The 27594-nt window shown below is 38.6% G+C and overlaps 1 protein-coding gene across 1 annotated transcript in view; it reads right to left on the bottom strand.

The window, feature by feature from the left end:
* Nucleotides 1-1340: 1340 nt before the first annotated feature.
* The window catches only part of ksr2 (kinase suppressor of ras 2), a 105431-nt gene continuing 79177 nt past the window's right edge, over nucleotides 1341-27594 (bottom strand). Inside the window, 8 exon segments of the mRNA XM_069138386.1 lie at nucleotides 1341-5464; nucleotides 8440-8569; nucleotides 11050-11184; nucleotides 13115-13248; nucleotides 13340-13436; nucleotides 18642-18997; nucleotides 19887-19935; nucleotides 25750-25819. Of these exon segments, the coding sequence (XP_068994487.1) occupies nucleotides 5318-5464; nucleotides 8440-8569; nucleotides 11050-11184; nucleotides 13115-13248; nucleotides 13340-13436; nucleotides 18642-18997; nucleotides 19887-19935; nucleotides 25750-25819 (1118 nt within the window). The 3' untranslated portion in view covers nucleotides 1341-5317.

Below are 27594 nucleotides of genomic sequence, written 5' to 3'. Positions count from 1 at the left end.
TATGCCAAATTAGAAGTCATAATTACAATTGTAAGATCTGATATATCTGACTTGGCACTTAAAAACAAAACAAATATGGATGCCTCCCATATTGTCAGTGCGACAGTATTTTTAACTCCCACATGCTGGTGTTGTCAGAAAACGTGAACACTTGCAAGTCGATAACATTGCAGTGTCAATTCCAAATTATCTGAGTGCAGCTTGATGGCAGGTGTAAATGTCTTGAAGGTCACACTCCCCAGCCAAACTTTGTTTTGAATGAATCAACTCTCCCTGTCGTGGAGGGCAGCTACAAAAAATGTCCCTTTCAACCAAAATTAGCAAATCAGTGCTTGTACTTAATTTTGCATGGTGGTGATACTTTTATTACATTTATTCATTTCTATTGGCTCTGCTCCAATTATTAATCTATGCTGCTGTTCATATTACTAAATTAGAGGTCATACTGTGCATTACTTAAAGTAATAATTAAGTCTCAACTGAATTGTACTCTTATTTGACCTGCTTCCAGTAAGATAATGTGAAATCTTTGTGATGTTAAATGCTTGCAGGCTGAAGCGTTTCCAAGCCCACCTCATGGATGTCATGGAAACAGGTACACTGATAGAAAGAGTGGAAATAAACCTGTAAACCTCAGAAGTTATCTTTAACCTCAACCTTGAAACATCAGTTCAGTCGTCAGGGCTTGTCGAGGGCTAGAGGTTGTTTTTCAACCTATTTACGCAAGGGTTTCTTGAAAGGACACCAGTCCAAACTTATTTTCACTCTAGTTGTTTTCTGTTCACTGCTGCACGATGACTTGTATTTTTTACAGTTTATGTGAGGTTTTTTCATACGGTGGACAACTGGGAATATTCATCAGCTAATAGAAAGTGCATTCATTGTTTGAGCTCCCTGTTAGGTCACTGTTTCACAGACTAGTTGCCCGCTTTGACATTTGCTCACTGCATAACAACCTTAAAGTTACTTTAACAACGGAAAACTGGATGTTAATGTCGAGAATGCTTCTATGTTTTTTAGTTTTGTTTCCATGTGTTTATTTATGAGTTTAGTTTATGAGTTCAACCTGACTACAGCCACTGTCAATAATCAAAGAATATATTTTTTTCACATATTTTGGTTGTAGTACGACTATTTAAGAGTATACCATCAAAAGTTGCACTTATTAAAATCAGAGCAAGAGAAAATAACCGTAAATGACTAAAATAAATATTGAGGGATCAAACACTGACTATCTACCAAATTTTCTCGATGAAGACGAGTTAAACATTTTAACCAAAGTAAAATATGGATAAGGGTTGACTCATATAAAAGATGACATAAAAGAAACAGAAAACATCCAAAATGAAAACATCTTTTTATTGTCATACACTTTGTAAAGGATGAGTGCAAATAAAAGAGCTAAATAAAAGATCAAAATCTACTCATCACTAAGCCATGGACCATAAGGCATCATTAAATACAAGCTTTTGGAGCTATCATCTACAATACAAGGACGGAATCAAGGAAAAGAAACAACACAGCATCATTGCTTATGCAATTAGAAGGAAAATGGAGGAAAAGGAAATTAAATGAACAGAAAACAAAGGCAACAAAAAAACACAACACAGTTTGTACATTCAAAAGAAAAAAGAAAAAAATCACAAGGAATATTGATATTACGGCAAGTGACGATAAAACATAGTCTACAATCTGTTATGTACACTTGGCACTAATGTTATATCTTTGATTGTTGTCCAGTCAGGTTGTTGTCAACTCTAGCATGTGCACAGGTCGTAACTCTTTTTTATTTAAATGCTAGATATATAATCTAATATATCATCTATAAATATACTGAAACAATCATTCTCTCAAACAAAGATGTTGAAAAGTTTTGCAAGGCCTGACAATAAAATTTTAGATCAAACTGCTCAATGGACAACAGTTCATCAGAAAAATGCTCACATACTTTTTATATATAGTGTTGAAGGATTATTTTTTTCATAACAAGAATCAATCTTTGATAGTCCATCTCATGCACTTGAAAGTTGTAAACAGTACAAATATAAATGATCCACTTACAATATTTGAATCCCAGCAATTCCAAAATAGACAGACAGACTCCAAAAAACAGCAGCAGATTGTTTGAATGCATTTTCCAACACTGGCAGATGTATATGAGGTGGAAAATGGCTATTTAACATGATTGGATTGTCTCTATCTATTCGACGTGGCTAGAGATAATCAAAAGCAGTATACAGCTTGAATGGTGCCACAGCTTCCAATTCTTGATGATATGACTCAGGTTTGCTATATCTCTAAAACATACATGTAAAATATATTCTGATATACAGCATGAAGTAGAAAAAGGGCCTGGGGTGGTCTTCAGTATCTTGATATGTCTTTTCTGATATGTTAAAGGGAAAGTTCAGCCAGATTTAAGTTACTTTTACTTTGACATGTATGTTGCCTTAATGCAACAAGTCAATAATTCACACAGAGTTTGTGTAAATAAAGAAATTGTTGTATTTAAAAAAAGATAACGAGTTTAACGTTATATTCAAATGTGCCTGCAATCATCCCTACAGCAGTGTTGTAGTCAAAATCATGTCAGGTGAACATAAAAGATTGTCATGTGAAATTAGAAACAAATGGTTCACGACAAAAATATCAACTCTGTGAAAATCATGCCAATTATTGCAGTGATTAATGAAATATGTTTGTTTTCTACTTAGAGTGTAAAAATCTAAAGTTACAGCGCTTCACTGGGAACCTATTTAATATCCCAAAATGATGGATACAATTAAAATTATGAAGAATTGCAGGCACTGGCCTTTAATGTCCCATCAGACAGGAATGTTGCCTGCTGCACAAATTATATAGCATATGATTTCAAGCTGCATTCAGATTGAACATAAAAATATTTATGCTTTAGCTGTACATATATAGATGTTAGCTGCAGGTTACTAACAGCTCGTTGCAAAGTGCAAATGTTGTAAACTAAGCTGAACTTTGTCCTTTTGATTTGTTGCTTAAAAGGAGGACTAAGTAACATTTGAGAGGAGATATAACACAATACCTAACGTAAAAATGAAAAGTTTAACTTATTAGCAAGGAAATAAACACTTATTCAATTCAATTCACGAAAGAGTTTTGGCCGCTAGTCTTACTTGGTCTGGTGTGACCAACTTATGGAGACTAATGTTGGCAAATTTTAAATGAATATTGCTGCAAAATAAATGTTACTGAGCCAATTCACTGATCTTGCCACTCCTGCACTGCTGTTACAAAAGCTTAGCACTTTAGCATTATCCCCTGTCTCTTGCAGCCAGTGTTCACTGTTCAGCAGAAGTCTTGCTTTAATTAGCTCCAACCTTCATGAACCCAGTGTTTGTTTTGATCTCCTTTCAGCTTTGAATCAAGGTAAGCTGCCACCAAAATTCACTTTGCATTCAATTTAAGTTTTGTCAATGGTTGGAAAATTTCTTTCGGAAGCTTGTACTTTTATACTTTTATGTTTACTGTATTTAAAATCTTCACGTTTTACTTGTAATGTGTTGTTTACGAAATTAACTGTCTACTAAATATAGTAGTTCTCAAACATACACAACATAAAAGTAAAAGATAATAAGAAATGTTTTGTTTTTTGTTGTTTTGATAAACATTCAAGATTAGTCAGTATGAACTTGAAAAGTTCCATTTCGGTGACTACAACACTGCTTTAAAGCAACTCAGTGACAGGACAAATCCAAACACACACGGTTTCTCTCTTTTTGTATCCAACAGTCACATCATTGCAAAGATGAGAACCTTTTTTAGTTTGACACACTACTCTGAAGGCTAATGTGTAACTTGCAGTACTTTGTGATCAGGGTCGACAAAGTTCAAGTGTTGAATGAATAAAATAACTACTGCACTGACTAAACAGTAGCAAGCTTTAGCATTTCATTTGTATCTATAATATTCTGTGTCTATTATTAACCTATTTAAAGTAAAATAATATAAACCTATTTCTGGGAAATGGGGGATAGGGGTCTCAGTGACAGCATTTCTAAACGGTAATTAGTTCTGCAATAGTTGATGAGATACATTTCAAGTGTCAGCAATTTCACAAAACAGCGTCAAGTGGGGGAGTCCTGGTCTGACCGGCGCCTTTTTTTTTTTTTTTTTTTACCGAAGACTGTTATTGTTCAAACATCTAGCTTATGTTCACAGGCAATATTCGAAGCACAAGCTGTTCAGAGAACAGTCTCCCATCAAAGAATTGGGCCTACAAATCCCCACACAATCAGGGACGCTGGCTTCTTCACATTCAAATGGTACGGTGTAAATAAGAGTGCATTTTAAAGGAGCAGTGTTTAGCATTTAGTGGCATTTAGCGATGAGGTTGCAATGGAATACCTCTCACTTCACCCGACCCGTCCAAGCATGTAAGAGAATCAACAGTAATCACAAAACTCACGAAAAACATGAAACGCCTTTCTGGAGCCAGTGTTTGGTTTGTCCCTTGTGAGCTACTGTGGAAACATGGTGGTGCAACACGGTAGGCTCCATGGGAGAGGACCCGCTCCCTATGTATAAAAGGGCTCAATCTAAGGTAATACAAACAAATTGATTCTTAGTTTCTGGTGATTATACACTAATGAAAACATAACTATGACTATTATTTTCCATTTCTGCCACTAAATCCTATACACCGGACCTTTACGTTTGAAACCTTTCAGACAAACGTGTAACCTGGACATCCACACATGAGAGACCATGAGGTAACGCTGACAAAATGGTCTACACAGTTGACAGACATAAAGAATGGCAAGACAATGTTATGGAAATATACATGTGATGTACAACAGTTACATTCATTCAAAACAAAATAAGCGTAAGACATGGGGGGGGGGGGGGGGGGGGAACTACATTTGTTCTCAAACATGTATTTTTTTTATTTTTTTTTTAAGTCCAGGATGATGATCTGTTGAAAGTTACAAGCAAGATACATCCAAGAAATAAACCAAATATAATGAAGGGAACAAGTCAATAGTAAAAGACAAAAAAGATAAAGGAAAGATATCCAGTATGGTTTAAATCAAACCAAAGGAAATATGAGTCCCAACTGCTTTGAGAAACTGGACAGTCAACTTATCTGTACACACACATGCCAACATTCCATGAAAATACACACAGCACGGGCAGTTTTCATCACTGGGCTGGCTTTTGGATTCAGTGCATTCTTTAAGGAGGTGGGTTATTTATGTGGAGTTATGGCGGCTGCTTTTTTTTTTTTTTTTTTTTTTTTTTTATATATATAGTTGCTGATTGTTTGCTGTTTTACGTCCCTAACTCATTTGACATACTCAGCTGACTTCCAGAAGTGCCCCGGGTGGGAAAGGCGGCGGTTCCTTTTTGGCAACTTTTCCAGTAAATCTACCAGCTTGGAGAAGCTGGGCCGCTCTTCCTGCTTGTACGCCCAGCACAGGAGTAGAATGTCCTGGAAGACACAGATGCATGGAAAACAACATTGTCAGACATTTCATGTCACCATCTTTAGAAGTATCACAGGGAATGTCAAGTTACTGAACATATTTATGTGAAAATAATTTCAGTTTACTCTCTACAACTCGGTGAAAATATACTTTTCGTTCTTTATTTGGTCTAAAACAAAAATTTTCAGTCTATGATGTACACCAGTTGAAGATGAGTCATGACGGTAGAGATGTGAGGCAAAGACACAGCATGTGGTGTAAGGGATAGGTGCACGCAGGTGGTCTAAAAACAATTGGAGGTTCGTAATTGTAGTTTGGCGCCCTGATTGTGCCCACAGAATCAACACTGCAAGACATGTAGCAGCCGCGGTGGCCTCGACTCATGGCTCACAGAGGCATTTAAGAAACTTGACGTAGCAAAATTAAACAATAGCTATGTTGTGAAGCCTGAAAAATCATCCAGCTCAATGCTCTCAGATTTATGCGGCTGTAGATTATATTCAATTCAATTGCATATACGGTGTAAAACCACTGTGGAATATGGTCTCAATACAGTTGACAGTTAAAAATAACTTGTAGTAGATTGCATGAGGAGCCAAAGGAGAGCATAACTAAAATATTAAGTTATGCACTTTACTATTATAGTCAATGAAATAATAGACAATCACATTAATGCATTCATGTTAAAATATCAAAGTTAAGGAAATGTTATAACATAATGCATTAGTGGCAAGTGCATTGAGAGCAAAAAAATAGCATAGTAAAGGATTGTTTTAGCCTGCCCTGAATACAACCCTGTTTCCAAAAAAGCTGGGACACTGTGTAAAATATCGGTTAAAAAAAAAAAGGCGAGGGATTGCAAATTACATAATTCCATATTTTATTAAAAATAGACCAAAAACAACATATCAAATATTGAAACAGAGAAATTCTATTGTGTTATGAAAAATATATGGTCATTTTGAATTTCTTGGCAGCAACACATCTCAAAAAAATCTGGGACAGGGTCATGTTTACCACTGTGTTGAATTTCCTCTTTTTTTAACAACTCTGTAAATGTTTGGGAACTGAGGAGACCAGCTGTTGTAGTTTTCAAAGTGAAATGGAGTCCCATTATTGCCTAATGTAGGATTTCCGCTGCTCAACACTTTGGAGTCTCTTTTGGCGTATATTTTGTTTCATGATGCGCCAATTGTTTTCAATGGGTGACAGGTCTGGACTGCAGGCAGGCCAATTTAACATCCACACTCTTCTACTACAGAGCCATGCTGTTGTAATACCTGCACAATGCGGTTTGGCATTGTTTTCCTGATATAAGCAAGGCCTACCCTGAAAAAGATTTTGTCTGCATGGCAGCATATGCTGCTCCAAAACCTGTATATATTGTTCAGTATTAATGGTATCTTCTCAGATGTGATAGCTACCACTGCCGTGTGCACTTATGCATCCCTATACCATCACAGATGCTGGCTTTTGAACTGTGCGCTGATAACAAGCAGTTTTCCACCTCGCCTCAGTTCATCATAAATTAACTTGGGCCCAGAGAAGGCAATTGTGTTTCTGGATCATGTTTACATATGTTCTTTTCATGGTTTTTGACCTGCATTTGTTGATACACCGATCAATTGTGTTGACAGACAAAGGTTTTTTGAAGAGTTCCTAAGCCAGTCAGTGAGTTCCACTACAGAATTGTGTCTGTTTTTAATGCTGAGAGCCCGAAGATCACAACCATCCAATATTGGTTTTCGGCCTTGTCCATGGCATACAGAGATTTCTCCAGATTCTCCGAATCATTTAATGAAATGATGTACCGTTGATATGAAATCCCCAAATTCTTTGCAATTTTAGGTGAAGGAACATTATTCTTAAATTGTTGCACTATTTGCCCACACAATCTTTAACAGAGTGGTGATTGCCTCCCCATCTTCCCTGCTGAGACTCTTCCTCTCTGGAATGCTCTTTTTATTCCTCATCATGTTACTGACCTGTTTCCAGTTAACATAATTAGTTGTGAGATGTTTCACAAGGTGTTTCTTTTAGCATTACACAATTTTTAGAGCCTGATCCCAACTTTTTTGAAAGGTGATACTGGCATCCAGTTCAAAATGAGCACATATTTTTCATAAATCCCCAAAAAATTAACAATTGATATATTGCCTTTGTCCTACTTTCAACTAACATGGGTTTACTTGATTTGCAAATGATCAAAATCTGTTTTTATTTAGATTTAAGCAGCATCCCAACTGTTTTGGAAAAGTTGTTTAAGCTTCATCAAAAAAGGAAGTTTTAAACGTAGTCTTAAAAGTATACATGGTTTCTGCCTCCCACACCCAAACTGGGAGCTGGTTCACAGGAGAGGAGCCTGGTAGCTAAAGGTTCTGCCTCCCAGTCAACTTTTAGAAAATCTCAGACCCACAAATGAGCCTGCATCGAGAGCAAATCACTCTAATGAGAGAGATCTTCAAAATAAGATGGGCTCGGTTATTAAGAGCTGTGTATGAATTGAGTATTTTAGATGATGCTTCAGAACAGCTAGACTGTGATTTACGCAAAAACATGGATTTTGTGAATTAATTTTGTCTTCAACTTCAAGTTCTGCTGTCTTTCTGTGTGACTCATGACATAAGTTTACAACCACATAAAGAATGATTTAGCAGGCACCCAGGCAGATCCGACTAAACTTCATGCAAGCTTGTTTAAGTGAATCTATGTAAAATAAAAATAATGCTGGCTGGAAGGTTTCTAACTGTCCTCTCAGAAAGTTTTGTTCCTTGGTAACTTTAGGAACGCTTCTGTGAATTCAGCCCTAGATTGCTTATTTTAGTTACCACGCAAAGCTAATGTCTTAAGTTTACAGAACGTGTGGGAGCAAAATGAGTCAAAGATTCAAAGAGTGCTTAAACATGAAATCTCTGCAGCAATTAATTTTGAAAGGAGTGACTCATGAATAGTGGCACATTTATATGAAAAAAGCCCTTACTGATATCTCCTTCCCCATGCCGGTTTGGGCAAGATTGGGCTTCATCCCACTGCCGATTTGCCATATGATCACCTCTGCTGGCTGACTCTTGTAAGGCCACTCACGTGCGTGTAACTCAAACCAGATGGTGCTGTGGAGACAGAGGAACAGAGCGGGTCAGTGTTTTGGACTGTCTGGTCAGGAGAACAATACCACCGTCTTCAGGAACACACCAATAGGACGGTTCACATCCAGGCCAGTGCAAACACGACCAGGCAGGAATTTCAGTCACAACAATGACTAACCATCTAACTGAATGCTTTCAGATTCATGTGCAGCTGCAGATGATGATTCTGCACAGCTGGTTTGGGATCTACACCAAATCATCTATTGTGTGAATGAGTTTTGTCTTCAACTTCCAGGTTTTGAAGAATAATTTCATCCAGAAGCAACAGAAACAATACATTTTTAATTACTATTCATGCAAAATTTGCATACTCCTTCCCTGTGCTAATATGTTGTTTTCACTCTGCTGCTGTAAGGCAAGTTTGAGTCAGGTAAAAATAGCTCTTCACCAGGAGTGCAGTAAAAAACTGACGGCTGATTGTTGATGAATATGCAAAACCAGCCATGGGGGTCACCTCTAGGTAACACAAGGGCTAACAGAGCAGCTGGACATTGTTCACTCTTCTTCCCTCTAGAATAATATAGTGATGAAACCTCCATATGGGGGACCATCTGAAAATGCAATTGTGTTAGGAGTCAACAGAGCAGGGTCCACCCCCACAAATGAATCAGTAATGGCAGCTGAGGAAGAACAGGAGCCATGGGGGATTTTTTTAATCAACTTAGGACAAATTTAAAGCTGGGCTTCAGAGGAGGAGATGGAGAATACCTCAGTTTGACAAACCTGAGTGACACTCAGAGAAGCAATTTGTATGTATTAAGTGAGGTAATCATTGAGATGATATGGGTCAAAATGTTTCCAATACCACGTATTTTTGACAGAAGAGATTCAGGATGAGCTCATGTTTGTTACATTTTGAGTAGTTTTGCAAAACAATATATACTGTATACTACATCTGCCCGAAAAATATATATTGCAACAAAACAGACTGTTTAGGAACATTGCAAGAAAAAGTTGCACCAATGTGAACGACCCGTCTCAGTTCAATTTGAGCCAGCTGACTGTGTCGACAGCGACTCGAGAAAAGAACTCTGCTGAACAAGGAGACTGTTTTGGAAAAAGAACGGAGAAACTGACAGAATGGGAGATCTCCTGTCTCAAACTCATAGCATAAATTTGCATAAACACCCTGGGTATTCTATTGAAGCACCCATGGGTGACTCAAATTTTTCAACCCTTATTTTCTTTTTTTAAACGTTCTTTCACATTTTCACTACTACAAATGCAACTGTTGCTATAACTCACTATCACTATCCTCATTCATGTTTTAAAAAGCTACAGATGATACAACCACGTCACACCAAAGTGTGTAATACACCCACCAGTCCCTGAGACGATTTTGTGTCTGTGTTATGTTTTTGCCTCATGGTGGCCACGTGGTTCCGGTTAGAAACAAGAAAACATGTCTACTTTTGATACCGTCAAAAAGACACACTACTCTATAGTTAACTGGGAGGTGTATTACATGCTTTGCTGTGATGGTAGCTACACCAAAAAGAAAATCTGTCAGTTAAAAAGAAGTACAGAAAGATATTGCCCATTTAGCTGGTTTGGTGTAAACTGGCAGATTTCAGAATGTCTCGTGGCGAATTGTAAAAATCTTGTCGCGATTCTTTGGTCTGAACTGGCCTTTCAATGTTCAGTTGGTAACGACTGAATTCTTCCATTTGTTTTACCTGAACTGCTGAACATGGAAATGATGACCCCCACGCAGCAGAGACCTTCGCCTAGTAAATACCTTCAACCAGAAAGCTGCTTTATTTGTAACTCTTTCCTCTCTGCTCCTTTGTCCAAGCCTCCTGTGAGTTGACTCCTGTGTCTCCTTGCCATTCATGCATTTTAACCTCTTCCTGCAGTTATTCAGTCAGAAGGTAACTCGGTCTGGGTTTGCGTCATTCTCTCCACTGAATCAGCTTCCCCAGTATCCAGCTGTCTTCCAGCCAACATTGCTAATTTGTGCAACACATCCTCCCCCACCTCCATTATAAACAAGGGTCCGTTCATAAAACATATGAGCCACGTCACAATGACTTCACTGCTTATTAATCAGGTAGGCCAATTGGGGTCTTTGTCAAAATCATAGTTTTTAAGTAATTATATTTTAAAAATATTAATCTGCTCTCATTAAATGATTAAAAGTTGGATCTAAAGTCTGAAAATAACAAACAAAATTGTCTTTTAAAATATCAGGTTATTACAATATATATGTCTTTCTTCAGTAAGCAATGACAATCTTCATCTATAATAAGATCTGAATACCTATAAATGAGAGCTGACTCTTTGTCATATGATGAGGAGTTTTAGGAAACTGCTCCATAAAGTCAATAGGAGTTTACTGAATTGACACACATATTTGGGGTTTGTCAACAGTGTGCTATAATCGTCCGCGCTCAGACGCTGTCTGGACAAACAAACAGGAGGGCATCTGGCAAGAGGACACTCACCCAAAAGCAAAGACATCTGACTGTTTGGAGAAAGGAAGCTTGTCCTCCTCTGTGTCCGGAGAGAGCTGCTGGATGATTTCTGGTGCCAAGTGGCACAGCCAGCCGTTGGGGATCCTCAGTTTGTCTTCTCTCCGGCTGCAGAGAGAAAATGTGGAGACGGAGATGTGTCAGTGTTTATTGATCTGCTGTGTCATTCTGCCGAGTCTTTACACCGATGTATTTTCATTATAACACACTGTCATTACAGATACCCCCAATAAGAAAAGCCTGTGATGGTTTTCAATTATCACATAACTGTGAGCTTTCAGCTTTACAGTTGCATCACTGCCATATTGTTGTAATTTCAATAACATCATCTTTTACATTTGAGCTGAAACTATTACAATGTGTTAATTAATTCATCAAATTGTCTGTGTGTTAATGACAACCTTGTAACTTTGTCACACTGCAGAATGGCTCTAATCAAGTCACAATCTGTGTTAAACTGCAGAGTATAAGTTTGGAGGCGCATTAGATGCGACGATAGCCCACTGAATTGTAACGCTACAATGAATGAGAGAAGAGGAAGAGACAAGCAAAGACGTGTCATCATCTCACTCCATCTGGGCCGCTGTCATGTTTTGAAATTGTACATACACAGTTTTGGCCTCACTGCTGGCACTTATATTCATCAAAAACGCATACTTCTTTGTTGTGGTTCTTGGGACCAGTCAAGTTGTGAGATATCATTTTGGATCTTAAATTTTACATCGTTCAATGATTTGGACACCGCTGGTGTTTGGTAATCTCATGTTATGTGTATGTATATGTATATTACTGCCTCTCCTGATGTTAACGGATATGTTGTTGGGTAAAATAATATAATTATTTATAGGGATCAGATCAAATAGATTAGTCAGCTGTGAAATACCACTCATCGCTTTTTACCGACTCTATACTAAACTAAGCTAAGCAACTGCTGCTCATAATGTTACACTTATCACGCAGACATGATAATGGTGTCAGTGTTCTCATCTAGGTCGCAGCAAGAAAATAAATATGTGTATTTTACAAACTGAAAAATTGTACTCAATAATAATGTGATTTGTCAGATAGTGTAAAATTTTAGACTAATTTAGCAACATAATCTGTTTAGTATAATTGACATTATATTTGTATTTATTGTTTAAATGAAATATATTATTGTTAATATAATCCTTTGGATGTAGGTGTATTCAGACAGTCTCACGGGTCTGTTTCCAACAGGCTCTCACTACCTCCACACAGTCTCTGGGACGTCGAGGACAGCCCTGTCCTCATGAAGTCAGTGTTGAGCGGATACAATATGTGATTACTGGTGTGCTCAGCCATGACATGGTAAATTACAGACAATTTACTCTTGGTGTTTTGTGGATTGAAAGGCAATTTATAGCACTTTGATGATTACCAGTGATTCACCGTTTTCTTTATATGACATTACTGTTTGTACTGACTGTACTGACAAATGTGTCCAACCACGACTGAATTTCTGTGCTTATCCATCACCTGCTTTTTTTTTTTTCCTCCCTTGAACTCCTCTCTTTAAGAGCGTTTGCGTTTTTTACTGGACAAGTGGAATTTTTTTCCATGGCAACAGTAAAGATGGAAAAATGACAAAAGTTTTCAATTATTCTCCACCAAACTTCACTTAATTGACCACATTCGTGTAAATTAGACATGTTACATTGTCAGCACAGACTTTGTTTTAAAGAGCAGCAGGGATATTAGCGGCAAGAAACAACATATGATAACAGCAAATGTGCTCATACCGTATGTATCGAAAGATCTAAAATACATTCATATTTATGATTAAATGGTCTCAAAATGAATGTATTGGTTAAACAATTGTGTGAAAATACATGAAAAACAAAGCTGACATATTGTCACTTTGTAAATATTTGCGTATCCACTACATCCACTGAAAGCTGTCGTCTCTGCACCATATGTGTTAAAAATAATGGCAGTCTGTCTCTTCTACTTCTTGCACTCTACACGCAAAAAAAAAAAAAGAGCGCCCCTCTCTCTGATGTGTATTGAACATAATTACCTGCCAGCCTGCAGAACGCCAGATATGGTGAAGAGTCCAAAGTCGGTGATGACGACTTTGCCGTTGTCGTAAAACACGTTCTTGGACTTCATGTCTTTGTGTAAGATCCCCTTCGCGTGGAGGTAGCCCATCCCCTGAGGACAGGGAGAGTGGAAGATGTGACGCTTCTGTAATATGATGTGCACCACTGAAGTGTTCTGGGAAATCAGCTTTGAGTTCTTTTACCTTGACCATCTCTTGTGCGATCTGTCGGGTCTTGTTAACATCCAGGACAACCTTGGCATCCCGCACCACAGAATAAAGTGTTCTGCCTTTACACAAGCTGAAAGAAAGAGGAGAATTCAGGGATTATAGGGTAGAATCGTCAAAACTTAAAGAATAATTTAATTAATTCAGCTTTTTTCAGAGAACATTAACGGGCAGTCAAAGTAGGTTTAAGACAAATAACCGTGATGGTCATATTGCATCGTTTCTAATCTCTTTATTATAATCTGATGTCCATGTCAGCTGTTTTCTTCTTGGTCATCCTTTATACTCCTGTTCCATTATGTGGTATGTTTCCATATTTAAAGTGCGGATGTTTATCATAGTTATAAAGAAGCAATGGTGATGGATGGAAGTAGCTGAACACGACTGACAGGAGCAGAACCATGTTCTGCAAAGAAGTTAAAATGAAGCATCCTTCTTCCATTAATCTTCTTCAAGACAAACCCTACGGAGCATCAAGTTCACTTTGAATGCTGCTCTTCTGTCATCCTGCTAATTGGAGTACCATGTAAGCAGGAGGAAAAAAAAACAACTGGTAAAGTGCTCCATTGTTGTGACTTGGAAAAGTTAAGAACACAATAGTCACATAAGATAAGTGTCTGAAAATGTATTCTATTTTTGCTGTTACATATTTCTATTGGTTTGTTAACAAAATAAATCAGGGATAAATAAAATAAGTATGACTTATATATTGTTCCTTTTTTTAGTTGCTGTGTCAAATGTTTTATAATTTCACTGAACTGCCAGCGAGGATGGCTTCGCGCCATATCGCTACAAGTTTGATGACAATCATGTAGATCTTTTGCAAAGAATATTTTTAGCATATCTACAATAAATTACATCTCAGCAGGCTGACATGTTTATGGTCTGTACAACAGGATGTAAAGGTAACAACATTCAAACTGCACCACATTTCGACTTGAGTCAGTCAGACACGTCTTACGTAATCAGTTTCTGGATTCTGACTGAACGTCCAGTTTAAAGGCCCTCATGGAATACTGATACAGTCCCTGAGGCAGCATTAGGTGTTTCCTCCCTTTTCACAAACCGAAACACTGATCAGCTGCTCTAATGCATCTAACCACTCAGCTGTTCAAGGTTACAACCGATTTTATGGTTTGATATTGGCCTATCACAGATAAATTGATATTGGCGTATATGTTGTCTGATACGGAAACCTTTTTTTTTTTAACAGAACATAATACAGTAAAAGGTGCTTGGAGTAATTTTTTTTTTTTATAGTTATTTATAGTTATTATGTTCCCTATGTCGTTTATTATTTCAAATGAACTGATGCAATTTTGGACAATAAAGTGTATCATTAAAGTGTAAAATATCTTTCCTCTATTACATGTCTTTGTCACAAGCATTAGTGTATAGTGCTACCAAAGTGCACCTGAACAACTCTATTCTCCAGGTGAATGAATAAAATGTTTGCAGTTCTCTTGATCTGCTCCTGTTTGCCCTGTTTAAATTACTGCATTAAACTGATAAGACACACCCAACACTTCCTGTATCTGTTTCAAATTAAAAGCCCTTGAGTGTTTCAATAAACAGAGACCCTTCATTTCTTAACAAGGCTTTTATTTTGAATCATTTGCAGTGATGTGTTGTAACTAGAAGGTGGCAATAACACTTTAGATGAGTAATCCAGAACAACTGTTGAAAATAGCATGAATATCATGTTGACTTTATTCAATTGAAGCGATGAAAATGTACTATTGTATGTCAAATTTCCGCCATATGAATAGTGGTTACACAACCTCAGAAACAAGATACAACATGGGCCGATGTGTCCGCTCGTGCATGCGCACATCACAAGTGTGCTCTACTACAAATCCAAATAGGACTTTGCCCCAGGTAACAATGGTTTGATTTCCACAATTTGATCGATATCAGAATTTGCTAACATTGGTATTGGCATTGGCTCCAAAAGTATCCAGTATCAGTCAAACTCTATTCAGTGTGTTTTACTTCACTTTTAACTAAAACACAAGCTTGCCCTCAAGTTTCAGTGAGAGCATGCACGTGAATTTGAGATGTCGTTAGAAGATAAAATGTCTTCATTCAAAACATAAACCCACTCTGTGCCAGGATGAAACTGATACGCTGCATTTCAGCTCAGCAGTGTCATATTTCTGGAGGGGTGCCATCACAACTGCGTTTTAATAGACAGGTCTACAACCACCCCCTGCCTCATACTTGAAGACCTCAACCCCGACTGTGCCACGCAGGTGACCAACAAAGGACCTGAAGCTAACAGTTCATGCATATTCATCCTACGAACAACCTGACAGAAGCCAAATATTTAGCAGCTCTCTTCCTTTGTCCTTTTTCCAACACAGAAATGAAGTCTACAGTACGGGTTTGGTGTCACGTCGCTTGACACCTTTAGACAAACATTATGTCTTGTGACACCTCTGCACCTCTGAAAAGCAGGGTGTAGATAATCTATGCTCAGGAGAGAGAGGCGGAAATTTATGGAAGTCAAGATGATGAAAAGCTAATGAGGGCACCTCAACATGCTGAAATAAAGTCACCTCTCTGCTTTGAAATCAAGTAATTATGCCATTTCCATGAAAAAAAAAAAAAAACACTAGCAACATCACAGACGACCCTATGTTCTGTGCGATCTGCAAAATCAATCCACAGTCGTGACAAAGGAAACAATCGAAGGGAAAAAGAAGCAATCAATATTTATGTTTCCACTAATGCAACCTGAAATCCCACATCCCTAATAAACTAATACACCTCCTGTTGGTTTCATGTTACAGATGCTGTACTTTTGGCTGCAGGAGTATGATGAAGACTGAATGTTTTCGTTAGGTTTTTGTCACCAGTGTAATAGGAGCAGCGGAGTATATGATGGATAACAAAGCCACCTGTTGCACTGACATTTGTTATTACTTTCAGCAATCAACAGCGAAGATTTCTGGATTTCAGCTCCCCTGCACTCACAGCAATTTCAGCTGATAACAAAGGCAATCACACATCTCAAACATCATACAATCACTTATTTTAAACATACGACACTGTGAATGGGATGGAAATGGAGTCATTTGTTGTGCATAAAGCTTTTTTTTCTGCTGTAAAACTACAAATCCAGCGATAATTTCCCCCTTCTCTTTTCAAAACAGAAAAGACAGGAAATAAAAAAGGACAAATTATTATTTCTTTGTGAGACTTCCTCTTTTGTTCGCAGCTTGTGTAGATAGCATTGGGAAAAAGGCAAATATCCAAACAATTTCCTTTTAGCTCTGCTAATTAATTAAATGAGAGTTTTCCATGTGATGTTCTTTAACAAGAACACAGCCCCGTCTTCCCTGTTATAACTGAGAAAATACTTTTTAAATTATGCAAAAATATGAACATTTATCTGTGAAATAATTAAGGGTGTCTCACTACGTTAGAGAGTTCATTCACTCCAACCCTGTACGCCTTCATTATCTGCTGTCAGGCTGTAGTCAAGACAAATGCACCACTGCTGTGAAGAGTGGGTGCTTCACCTATTCAGCAACAGTAGCATCCTGCTCTGATCATAACCTCCGCAAGTTTCATTGTCAACCACTCTAAACTCATCGGGTTGTAAGGACGCAGATCTGTGGCTGATCTAAAATGAGTGCCAGGGGAAAAGGACCTACTGCGGAGGCCAAACAGCTGCTGAACCACAGAGCCACAGCTAACAGGTCTGCAGCAGAGCAGACCTCTGATTTCAGAGCTGTGATGTAAACTTTCAGGAGTCTCAGTGGTCTTCAAGTGATGAACACATGACCCATGAAAATACAGTTGTTGTTTTTTTTAATGATTTTTCATTCTTTTCTCTTCGTTTGAAACATACAATTACCTGTGTGGCAATTAGGCCTGGACATTATCTACGATGTGCAATAACAATACTGTAATGACGATATGATAAATGTACAAAGTGTGCATATTAGCTATACAGTTCCTATGTCCTTCTGCTTGAATATGTACACAAATACATGAACTACAAACAGTGAATAGCTTGTGCCCACCGAATAAAGACATGAAATAAATTATTTTGAACAAAATGCACATGAATACCAGTTCAACAGAACATCATTGCCATGGCCCATGTATCCAGGGATCCATCTGATTGGTCAAATGCTAGCATGTGTGTAAATAGAATACATTTTTATTCATTGCATTTAAGGTAGTCTACTCCAATGTGTTTATTGCTTATGTTCATGTCTTAATGAGGATCAAAATATGATTAATTTGTCAGCTTTAGTGTTAATTAAACATGCTTTTCTCAACACATTTGATCAGTGTGTAGGGCGTCGATAGTGTACCCATACAGAAAAGAGGTTTTGCACATGTAAAATGCATGTGTTTTTTCTGTAAGGGTATAAAGATAATTGCCAAGCCTAAAACACTTTAGTGGGCATTATCCACACTTTTAATTTAATGCAAATTTGTATTTCATACTGTACAGCAGTAGATTCCTTTATCTCATTCAGTATAATGTAATTTTATACAATTCAAATGTGGTTATATTAATTTCAGTGGCAACATTTTAAATTACACATATTTTGAGATGACAGTGTTGGTTATGCACACTTCTGCTTATATAGATCCAATATAAAAACTAAGGCAGTAAATCTAATTACTCAACTAGATTTGAAAAATGTATATGGCCTTTATTGAATTGCTGCAGTATGGTTACCCTGGTTACTCTAGTTAAATTCCTCATAATGTTTTGGTTTCAGCTCTCAGAGCTGAAATGTGCATTTGTTTAAAATCATAATAAGCTGCCTTTTATACTCTAAATGAACTGCACTTTTTCCATGTTTTATGGTGTATTTATTAGATTTGTTGATTCTTCAGAGTTGAAAACTGAGAAACTACAGGTTCTTTATAGAGTCACTCTGAATACTAAAATATGCTTAATTTTTTTTACTTTGTTGATGGACATCATTGTAATTGCAATTATCAGAGGAAACAGAGGTGTGTTGAAAACAAAAATAACACACACAAATGTAGTGGAGACAATATTCATTCTCCACAGTGACATTATAAATGCACTATAATTCATGTAAATCAGAGGATGCATTTGATGTACTGTATGCACTGTATGTTTATGTCTGTATGACTCACAAAAACAAAACACTGTAAAGATTAATATTTATTACCCATTAAGTGACAAGAGCCAAAATATGATTTAATGGTAGCAGTGGAGTATTGTATCAGTGTTTGTGGACATTAAACTGAGTTATGACAACACAGCATGTCCAGTCCTTACCTGGTAATGATGGCCAGATGTGGTGGGCTCATGCAGGCCCCCATAAACAGCACCACGTTCTCATGGCGGGTGTTGCGGTAGGCCATCACCTCGCGCTTGAAGGCCTTCAGCTGGTCCTCGTTGTCGCGCTCGATGTCGATCAAGCGGATGGCGACCTCGCCGTGCCACCGTCCGTGGAAAACCTTGCCGAAGCGACCCTTGCCGATCATCTCTCCGATCTCCAGCTGCTCAAAGGGGATGTCCCACTCCTGCAGGAAGATGCTGGTCTGGCTGGCCTTGCGCGGGAAGTTGCGCGCCGACAGGAGCGACAGATTCATCTCCTCAAACTCATCGCCGGAGTCCTCGTCGTTGTCATTCTGTAACAAAGCAAAACGGAGCTGTTGTTTGGTAGCTGAAAGCCTGCGTTTCACAGATGTGCTTGTGATTAAAAAAAAAAAAACTTACGCACAACAAAGAAGTGGTGTTAAAATATTCTACCAAGATGTCCAATTAATATGACAAATCCAGTTCAACAGCTGGAGGAGTACAATCTGCTTCTCCAAACTATCTTTAGTAGGAGTTTCAGATGAAACCAAATATCATCATGTATTCCCTGGATGAGCTCAGTTCTTTATCTGTCTGAAATACCATGAGGTATCAGACATTTTATACATTGCTAGATACAGACAGACAGATAGATAGATTACACATAGTGTATGTTACCTCTATATAAAATTGTGTATAATTTATGCCTCGCTGTGTGCGCCTGAAATACTGACTGCAGCTGTTACCGATAAAAAAAAAAAAAAAACTGAGTTATGAAAAGCGAAAACCACCAGAGGGAAAAACTGGCTGATTCATTTTGATTTGATTTTAAACATAATGTACTGCAAGAGTGAAAATGACCTATTCAAAGACGCCTGCTGGAATATCATTCAAAGCAATCTGCATCGCATTTCCTCAAAATATATCATTGTTATTGAAACAGCGATGACGAACGGTGAAGATGCGTCTTTTCCTTCTTGCTGCTTTTGACGCATAACTTACCTGGAGGCTCTTCAGGGTGCTGAGACAAATTATACTAAATGAGACAGCAACGCAAATGACTGTGACAGGTGATGTGTTTTGTCTTCATTCAGATTCACAAGTATTTTCACTCAGATATCACTGACAAAAATGTAGAGAAGTAAAGCAACAAGTGGGAAACTTACATGCACATTCAAAGTATCACACAGGTCACACTTAGAGATCGAAAGAAGGACTCACGTCTGATGTAGGTTCAACTTCGATTTGAAGTAAAGGGTTGCTCTCGTTCCTGAAAAGAAAAGAGAGAAAAAAGACCATAAGGTAAAAACATAAATAAAGAAGGCCTTCTACACATAACTGATGAGTCGACATGTTATTACGTCATTTTATGTGCATCGATCATTTAAAAAAAAAATTGCATTTAGGTTCTTTGTTGTCCTGACAATGAGTGAATGATAGATTTTTCAATTCGTGGTACGCGAACAATGTTCCAGTCTTGATTGATACTCTGAAAAGATTTATTAAGAACCGCCTATGACGCTAGATATTTATACATTTGCTGCATCTGGGAGTAGAGATTGTGAAAGGAAGGTGTGTTGTGCTAGTTGAGGTTAATGTAGCCTCCAGACCTTAAACGGAGATGAGGAGTGAACTACAGAGATCTAGTATTCTCACATCAAACATGCAGTCTTCAGCCCAAAGTACCATTTGTCAGATTTTGTGTATAGTTCCCTCCAAAAGGCTTAAAGGAACTTCTGCAACATACAGTAGATAGTCTTTGTAAAACTGGTAGAGTTCCCCCTTTTAAATTGTGCATCTACATTTTTTGAGTAATATTTTACTGAACAATACAAGTTCTACTCATGCTTGGTTTTCAAACTTTTAAGCATGTAAAAAAGTAAAACATGTCTGGATAAAATGCATCTACATGATGCAATTGGTGGTAGAGCAGCTTGATCTGGAGCCCACACCTGTGTTCATACAGGGTTATATGAAACAACATGGAAGATGTCATATCATAGCTGTATTGATCAAATATCTGGGACCACTGATTCAGGTCCAGAGGTGCCTTCGTCTTGAACTTTTTTTTGTACTTGTCAGTGCAGCTGATATAATATTGGAATAGCCATACACCACGTTATCATAAAAAATATGTTGTATTTAGGTCTAGGTTGACTGCATTTTACAATGAAAGCAGCCATTTAAGTGCTCTCTATGTAAATGCTGTCGGTGGTGTTGCAGTACGTCCGTCTTCTATTCAAACAAAGTGATTGCTTATTGATTGCCCCTCTGTCTGATACACTCAAGAAATCTGAAACTCTTAGGGACTGAAATATTTTTCATTGAGTTCAGTAAGAGTTTTTGTGCACCAGAGCACTTGAACACAATGAAATAAATATACTGCAAAGAACAATTTTATCTCTGCTGTGAGGCTTGATAAGCTGCTTGCCAACCTATTTTGTGAACGGGTAACCTCTGCAGTCTGCTTTTACCATGGCACCGAAGACGAGACATCTAGTTGGTGCGGAATCCCTTTGTTACACGAGATCTTTTATTGAGGCCATTTCAATCACTGTGATATGAAACATTTTCACTGCTGTTACATTCTCTTTATTCTTTATCATTACAAACCAATATTTATTTTCTACAGCTGCAAAATGATGATTGACATTAAAGAATAAGAGTTATACTTTTCAATTCCCAGTCTTCATTTGATTTTTTTTTTATCTCGTTTATTTTTGTTTACACATTATTTATGAGGAGCTTGTATTTTTACATTTTGATACCATTTTATTCAATCAGGCTGTGTATTTTGTTTTTAATGGTTCAATAGATTTACTGAAACGCTGGCTTTGAGACCGTAAACCACCTCCACTAGCTCACAAGTGGCAAAAGCACATTGATATTGAGACTATTTGGCAGATAAATGACTAAAATGTTAAGAGGATAAAATGTAAGAAAGAGCACTCCTAATTAGTGGAAGCCTTTTCTGACCCAGATTTTTTAATTTCCGTCATTTTATGAACTTCCAAGTGCATTATCACCCTGAGCCCCCATTAATTTCTGACCTCGGCATGTACATTGTCACCTACACCGTGGGTGCCAATGACACGACGTAAATGAACCCTCTTCCCCTATTCAACCTATCCACCTCTGTCCATATAACTGGCTGTGTAACATCAGTGTGTAACCTCTCACCACCTCTCTGGTTTATTAACACTGGTTCACAAAGCCAAACCTGGACTCAGGGCAAAGACCACCGGTGAGGCAACGTATAAAGTAATGTGAGTCCTGTGGCGCCAAGGGCCCCTACCACCGGTTCGATCTCTGCTCTAATGAGGGAATCCTGCAGGGTGTTGGGGTCTGAAACAGGCCCTCATTAACCCCGAGAAGAGGCCATTAGGGCCAGGGAAATCTGCCAGCTGCCACCGCAAGAGCATACAAAGAAGTGGGTAAGGCGAGATAATAGCACTGATTAAATCAGAAGAATATAGGTTTTATAACCGCGTAGATGTATTCACAGTCACCAAAAGGCAGAAAACAGCGAGTAAAATTGTCCATCTGGAGTTATCGCAGTTGGAAGGATTCAAAGGGTTTAAGATGAGCGTGTTTTCACATATTTTTCTACCCTTTTTCCTTATCTCATTTCATAATTTCTAATTATCTATTCTATATATCTATTTGGCTGCATATGACTGCCCGAATATTAAGTATAAATAGGGGGATATTTCTTCACTCTTTCAGAATGTGATGCTTTAATTGACTGATGCCGATGGGGAAGTTCAAATTTGATATATATACACTGTATCTCAGGTCCGACTGCAGAGTGGGCTGCTGTAAAAGTCTTGAACCGGTAGGTTTTACAGATCCTGCCCAAGAATATTAAATGCAACAGTTCCTGTTAAATTATTTTTACATGATTTTGCGAATGTGTTTCTATGGCAGAATGCAAGAAAAGTGAGCATCCTTTGACAACGGGTATATATATTTGTTCAAATCTTCCCCCAAGAGAACAAATGAGAGGGAGTCTCTTACGATTTAATCAAACTAAACAATCTAAAAAAAAAATGTGTATTACATATTGGCATATTGGCCAGCCCCTGGCCAACTTTTATTAAATTACATTAGTATTATCTTTCATGCGGTACAGTGGTGCAATGGTTAGCATTGTTGCCTCACAATGAAAAGGTTCTGGGTTTGAATCCGGGCCTGGGCATTTCTGTGCGGAGTTTGCATGTTCTCCCTGTGCCTGTGCGGGTTCTCTCCGGGTACTCCAGCTTCCTCCCACCATCCAAAAACATGCACCACATTTGAATTGGTGATTCTACAAATTGCCCTTAGGTGTGAATGAGAGCGTAAATGGTCTTTGTTTCCGTCTGTCTCTATGTGTTAGCCCTGTGATGGACTGGCAACCTGTCCAGAGTGTAACCCTGCCTTTGTCCAAAGTGAGCTGGGATAGGCTCCAGCCCCCCCCCCCCCCCCCCCCCCCCCGTGACCCTGTTCAGGATCAAGCGGGTATAGATAATGGATGGATGGATTATCTTTCATTGATCTTATTGTGAGGCTAAAACATGGCCTGAGAAACATCTATTTAAATAAGCAAAATGTGTATGCAGTCTCCTGCTGTATTAATATCAAACATCCTCATTTTGATAAAGGTTGAACCATGATTGTTTTACTGGCAAAAAAAAAAGCTTAACTGTCCCAGCCACATGGGAGTTGTGACTGAAAAGAAAACCATTGCTGTTTTATGGTCAGCTGCACAAATCTCACTTGCCACTTTACCCATTTGGCTACATAAAACATCTGGGCCTCCATTAAATTGTATTTTCTGCCCCCCCCTCCACCCAATGAAAATAAATATATAGTGTGTATTTATATACAAACAGGTGATAATTTAAAGAGAAAAAAACCAGCATAATATGTCTAAGTACCAGCTTCACTGCCCCTTTGCATTGACTCTTCGTTAGGCTATGCCCACCTATTGCTCACAGCTTCAGTCTTCACTGGGATTACAGTCTGGAAACCCTTTTCACATGAAGGCTCACTGCCCCCTTTTAAGGACGGACCAATCTGCAACCCTTGTGGGTGGCTAAGTGCGATGACGTGAAAGTCAACAATGGTGGTGGTGGCAGAGCTAGGAGAAGCGATACAAGCAGTTTTAGCAACACCAGAATATTTTGAGGACATGAAACCGAAGCAAGAACAATGCTCCTTGTATCCTCGTGTCCTTACATTTACCTACTCTGCAGTGGTCATTTATACCGACGTGGCGTTGCACACTGCTCACATTGGGGGAGTGTGTCTGTTCTTTACAGCTTGGTGAGTTTCGGCTCGCAATATAAATCATGTGTTTGTCAACATCAAATGGTTAAAGGCTGCTGCAATAGTCTCAAAATTAACACGAGGTCTATGGCCATTAGGGTGCAACGGCAGGAAGCAAGCCCCGATGGAGCGAGGCCAGATCCTATCCCATTCATGAATTTGGGTCTGGTAGTACCAGGCCAACTGATTCCACAAGTCTCTGGAACTCTATGTGGGGATTCCTAAAGATATTCCCTCATAATTTGTTTTGATGATGGTCAAAAGATGGCGGAAACAGCTGTCTAATACTTCAATCCAAAATGGGTGTCAAACTGGGATGAGATCTGGTAAAGACCACAGCATATGATTCACATCATTTTCTTACTCATCAAACCATTCAGTGACCCCTCATGCCCAATGGAAGGGGCACTGTTATTCTGTTGGACATCACACCCATTGGGATAGAGATGTTTCATCATATGAGACAGTTGATGACTCAGAACAACTTGACGTTGATTTGTAGAGACTCTTCTCTCTAAGGGGACAAATGGATCCAAAGCCAGCAAAATGCCTCCCACAGCTGAAGAGAGCCACCAGATCCACTCGGTGTGGAGGTAAAGCATTTTTTCTTGCAATTGTCACCTGTCTGTATCGACAGACCTTTTACTGCGCAGTATATCCCATAAAAATGACCATTTAGTCCTTACTGAGTTTCCCTTGCTTGAGATCAACAGCCTACATGACTACAACTCATTTACAATCAATCACAGAATGTACACAGAGACCAGTTTTAACCTGTCTTGGCCTAATAAGCTTTGCTAAAAGAAAAAAAACTAAATTACTCATCGCACCTTTGTGCAAACCTGGCAGTGGAGCGTTACAGTTCAATGACTGACTGTGGTCTCAAGATACAGAAAATAAGTAAGGGTCACAGAATGATTATGGTAATGAGCGTGGCGCTAAACCCCAAACAATCCTGTTCTATTCAAAGACATATGGAGCCCACTGTGATGTATGCACACCATTATTTGTAGTCCTATATTTTTTTCTACTGATTCTTATTATTGCCACAAAATTGCTTTCCTTTTCTTTTTTTTCATCTCAAAGCTGGCAGCTGCTACAGTTGTGTGGCATGAACACGTGAAATAATACAGATTATGTTTGAATCCAGATACACAACATATACAACCCAGTGCCCCATATCTCAATTTAAAAAGCCATTTGCCATTTTCCATGTGGTGACCACGTTGATATTTCAAAAATAAAATTAACTGTGGTCGTATTTACTATTGATTAAACCATCACAATCAATGGATACGGACCATATTTCATCGCAACTGACCATCCGACTACAGATGGAGGTTCTCTTGTCCTGTTTCCTGTGATAGATTGAGAGCCTGATCTAATTAACATGTGGGTCGAAAGGCATCTCATCACTAATCCTCCTCTTCCGGTTGTTTTCCCATGACCACTGGCTTCCTCAAAGAGCCAGTGAAAATTCACTTGGCATCCCAAGTGTAGCGTGAACTAAAGGCCATGCTAACATTAGTCTCTGAGTAACAGTCACGTTGTCTCTCGCATTGAAATTGTCACCCAAATATCTGTGCTCCAATAAGTTTGATTTGGCCTCTGACCAGCGGCCATCGAGAGAAAGAGAGAAGAGGGAGGAGGAGACGAGGAAGCATGCAGATGAGAGAAAGACGAGACAGAGAAGAGAGCTGGAAGAGTAGTTTCTGACTTTCTTCAAATGTAGTCTTGTGGTTCTGTTGGATTTCCTTCTGTAATAGGTTGTACTCACCCTGGTTCAGAGAGGACGGGGTGCAGGATGACCTGCGGCGCTCTGCTGGGGGGAACCTCTGGAGCAACATCTGGACACATTAGAATTACAACATGTCAAACCAACAAATTAGAACAAATATGCAGACAGTATTAAGTCATTTTGACTTTACTTTTCATGTTTAAGAAATGAATGGAAGATATTAACTATAAATAGGACAAACAAATCGCAGCAGGATATACTGTATAGTCCTGCATTATAGCTGGGGGACACTGATGACAGAGGCACCACATAGAGACCTCAATTAACAGTTGTGTTTTCTTCTCCCAACTTTTCTCCAGATTTTTGAATGAAGACAATACAAAATAAAGTGAAGAAAAATTCAGTGGTGTTTTCTTTATTCAGTTAAACACATGTAGCAACCTGGCAACAGCCAAGTCTGGTATTTTGGCCGTCGTCGTTTTGTTTTTTTGAAGCCATAAGTGTCCATATTTGGAAGAGCTGGGGAGGGGCGGGTCTGACTGAGGACACTATGACCGCCCACCCATTCCAATAACCTAAATGCATCCCAGACCTGTAAATCAAACCAGGCACGCCCCCAAACATAGCTCTCTTTGAGGCTTAATATGTATTTAACTGTCTAAAATATTGAATCACAATCAATTTGTGTCTCACCATTAACCACATCATTTATAGTAATCTTAATTATGTCGATGAAGAAATTGACTGGCACACTGTTTGGAACAACGTCAATGGCATGTCTAAAAAATATGATCATTAGTTTATACATTTCATACTTTTTCACAGTTCTTTGCATAAAAGCTGGCTTGACAGCAGCAAAATAAAGCATAAAAAACATCTAAAAAAAATTATAGACGTTTCAGTAACAGACGTTTGTCTCTCATCAAATTCAGCATGTAATGACATACTGTCAGTCCTGTACAATGTGGATGGGGGATGGCATAAAGCAAAAGTCCGGCTGGCTAGGAATGGAAACTGGAACTAACTGCTGACAGTATTTGCACCCTGAGACCTGGGCTGTGAGGCTCTTTTGAAAAGAAACACTGTGAATTGACCATTGTCTTTTATTTTCATGTATTCATCTCTTCACCTGGTGTGCAATAAACATGTTAGCCGCACAATGAAACCACCCAGGCATTCTCATGTGGCCAACAGGAACAGTGACACTCTTTCTGGAATAGAGTCTGTGTTTTTAAAGCGTGTGAAATAAGCACATTTAATTTGATCACCATGAAAAGAGTGTATATATACAGTACATACACTACACTACAGTCATATTGGTGGAGAACGAGAAATAAGGTTGAGTGCTCTCCTTGCTGCTCTTTAGAAGCACTAATCTCTGACATGTGAGACGGAGTAAGGTCAGTTGTTTTGTTGTACACTCCTCTGAAAGACATCAGAGGATTTGCTGTCACGCTCACTGTCTGTGTTGGCACGCTTTAACAATTTGTGACACAAAGTGCGAGCCACAAACACTGTTCCCTTTGCAGCACGATGCATTAGAAGCTGCCGCCGTCACCTCACAGCAAGAAGGACCTGGTTTTGTTTTCTGTGTGGAGCCTGCACGGCTGTTTTCATGGATTCACTCCAAAGACCTGCGAGCCAGGACGACTGGAAGCTTCTACATTGTCCAAAGGTGTGAATGTGAGCCAGTCATATATATAGCCATGTACTGTATGAGATCCATGTGACAGAATTACAATTTTAGCAGGGCATCCCCACGGTCCTGCAAAATGTATACTTAGATAAGTTTAACCCAGACCAAAAATAGCACTCGTGAAAAGTTAATAAATGATTATATTTTAAATTAAAGTGTAATTGTCCCGGGAGGCTTATGTAGATGTG

The sequence above is a fragment of the Embiotoca jacksoni genome, unplaced genomic scaffold, assembly GCF_022577435.1.
Source record: "Embiotoca jacksoni isolate LCO1_2020_lvr unplaced genomic scaffold, fEmbJac1.0.p SCAF_8, whole genome shotgun sequence".
Lineage (NCBI taxonomy): Eukaryota > Metazoa > Chordata > Actinopteri > Embiotocidae > Embiotoca > Embiotoca jacksoni.
The sequence above is the reverse complement of the archived record's forward strand: the minus strand, read 5'-3'. Positions and strand labels throughout refer to the sequence as shown.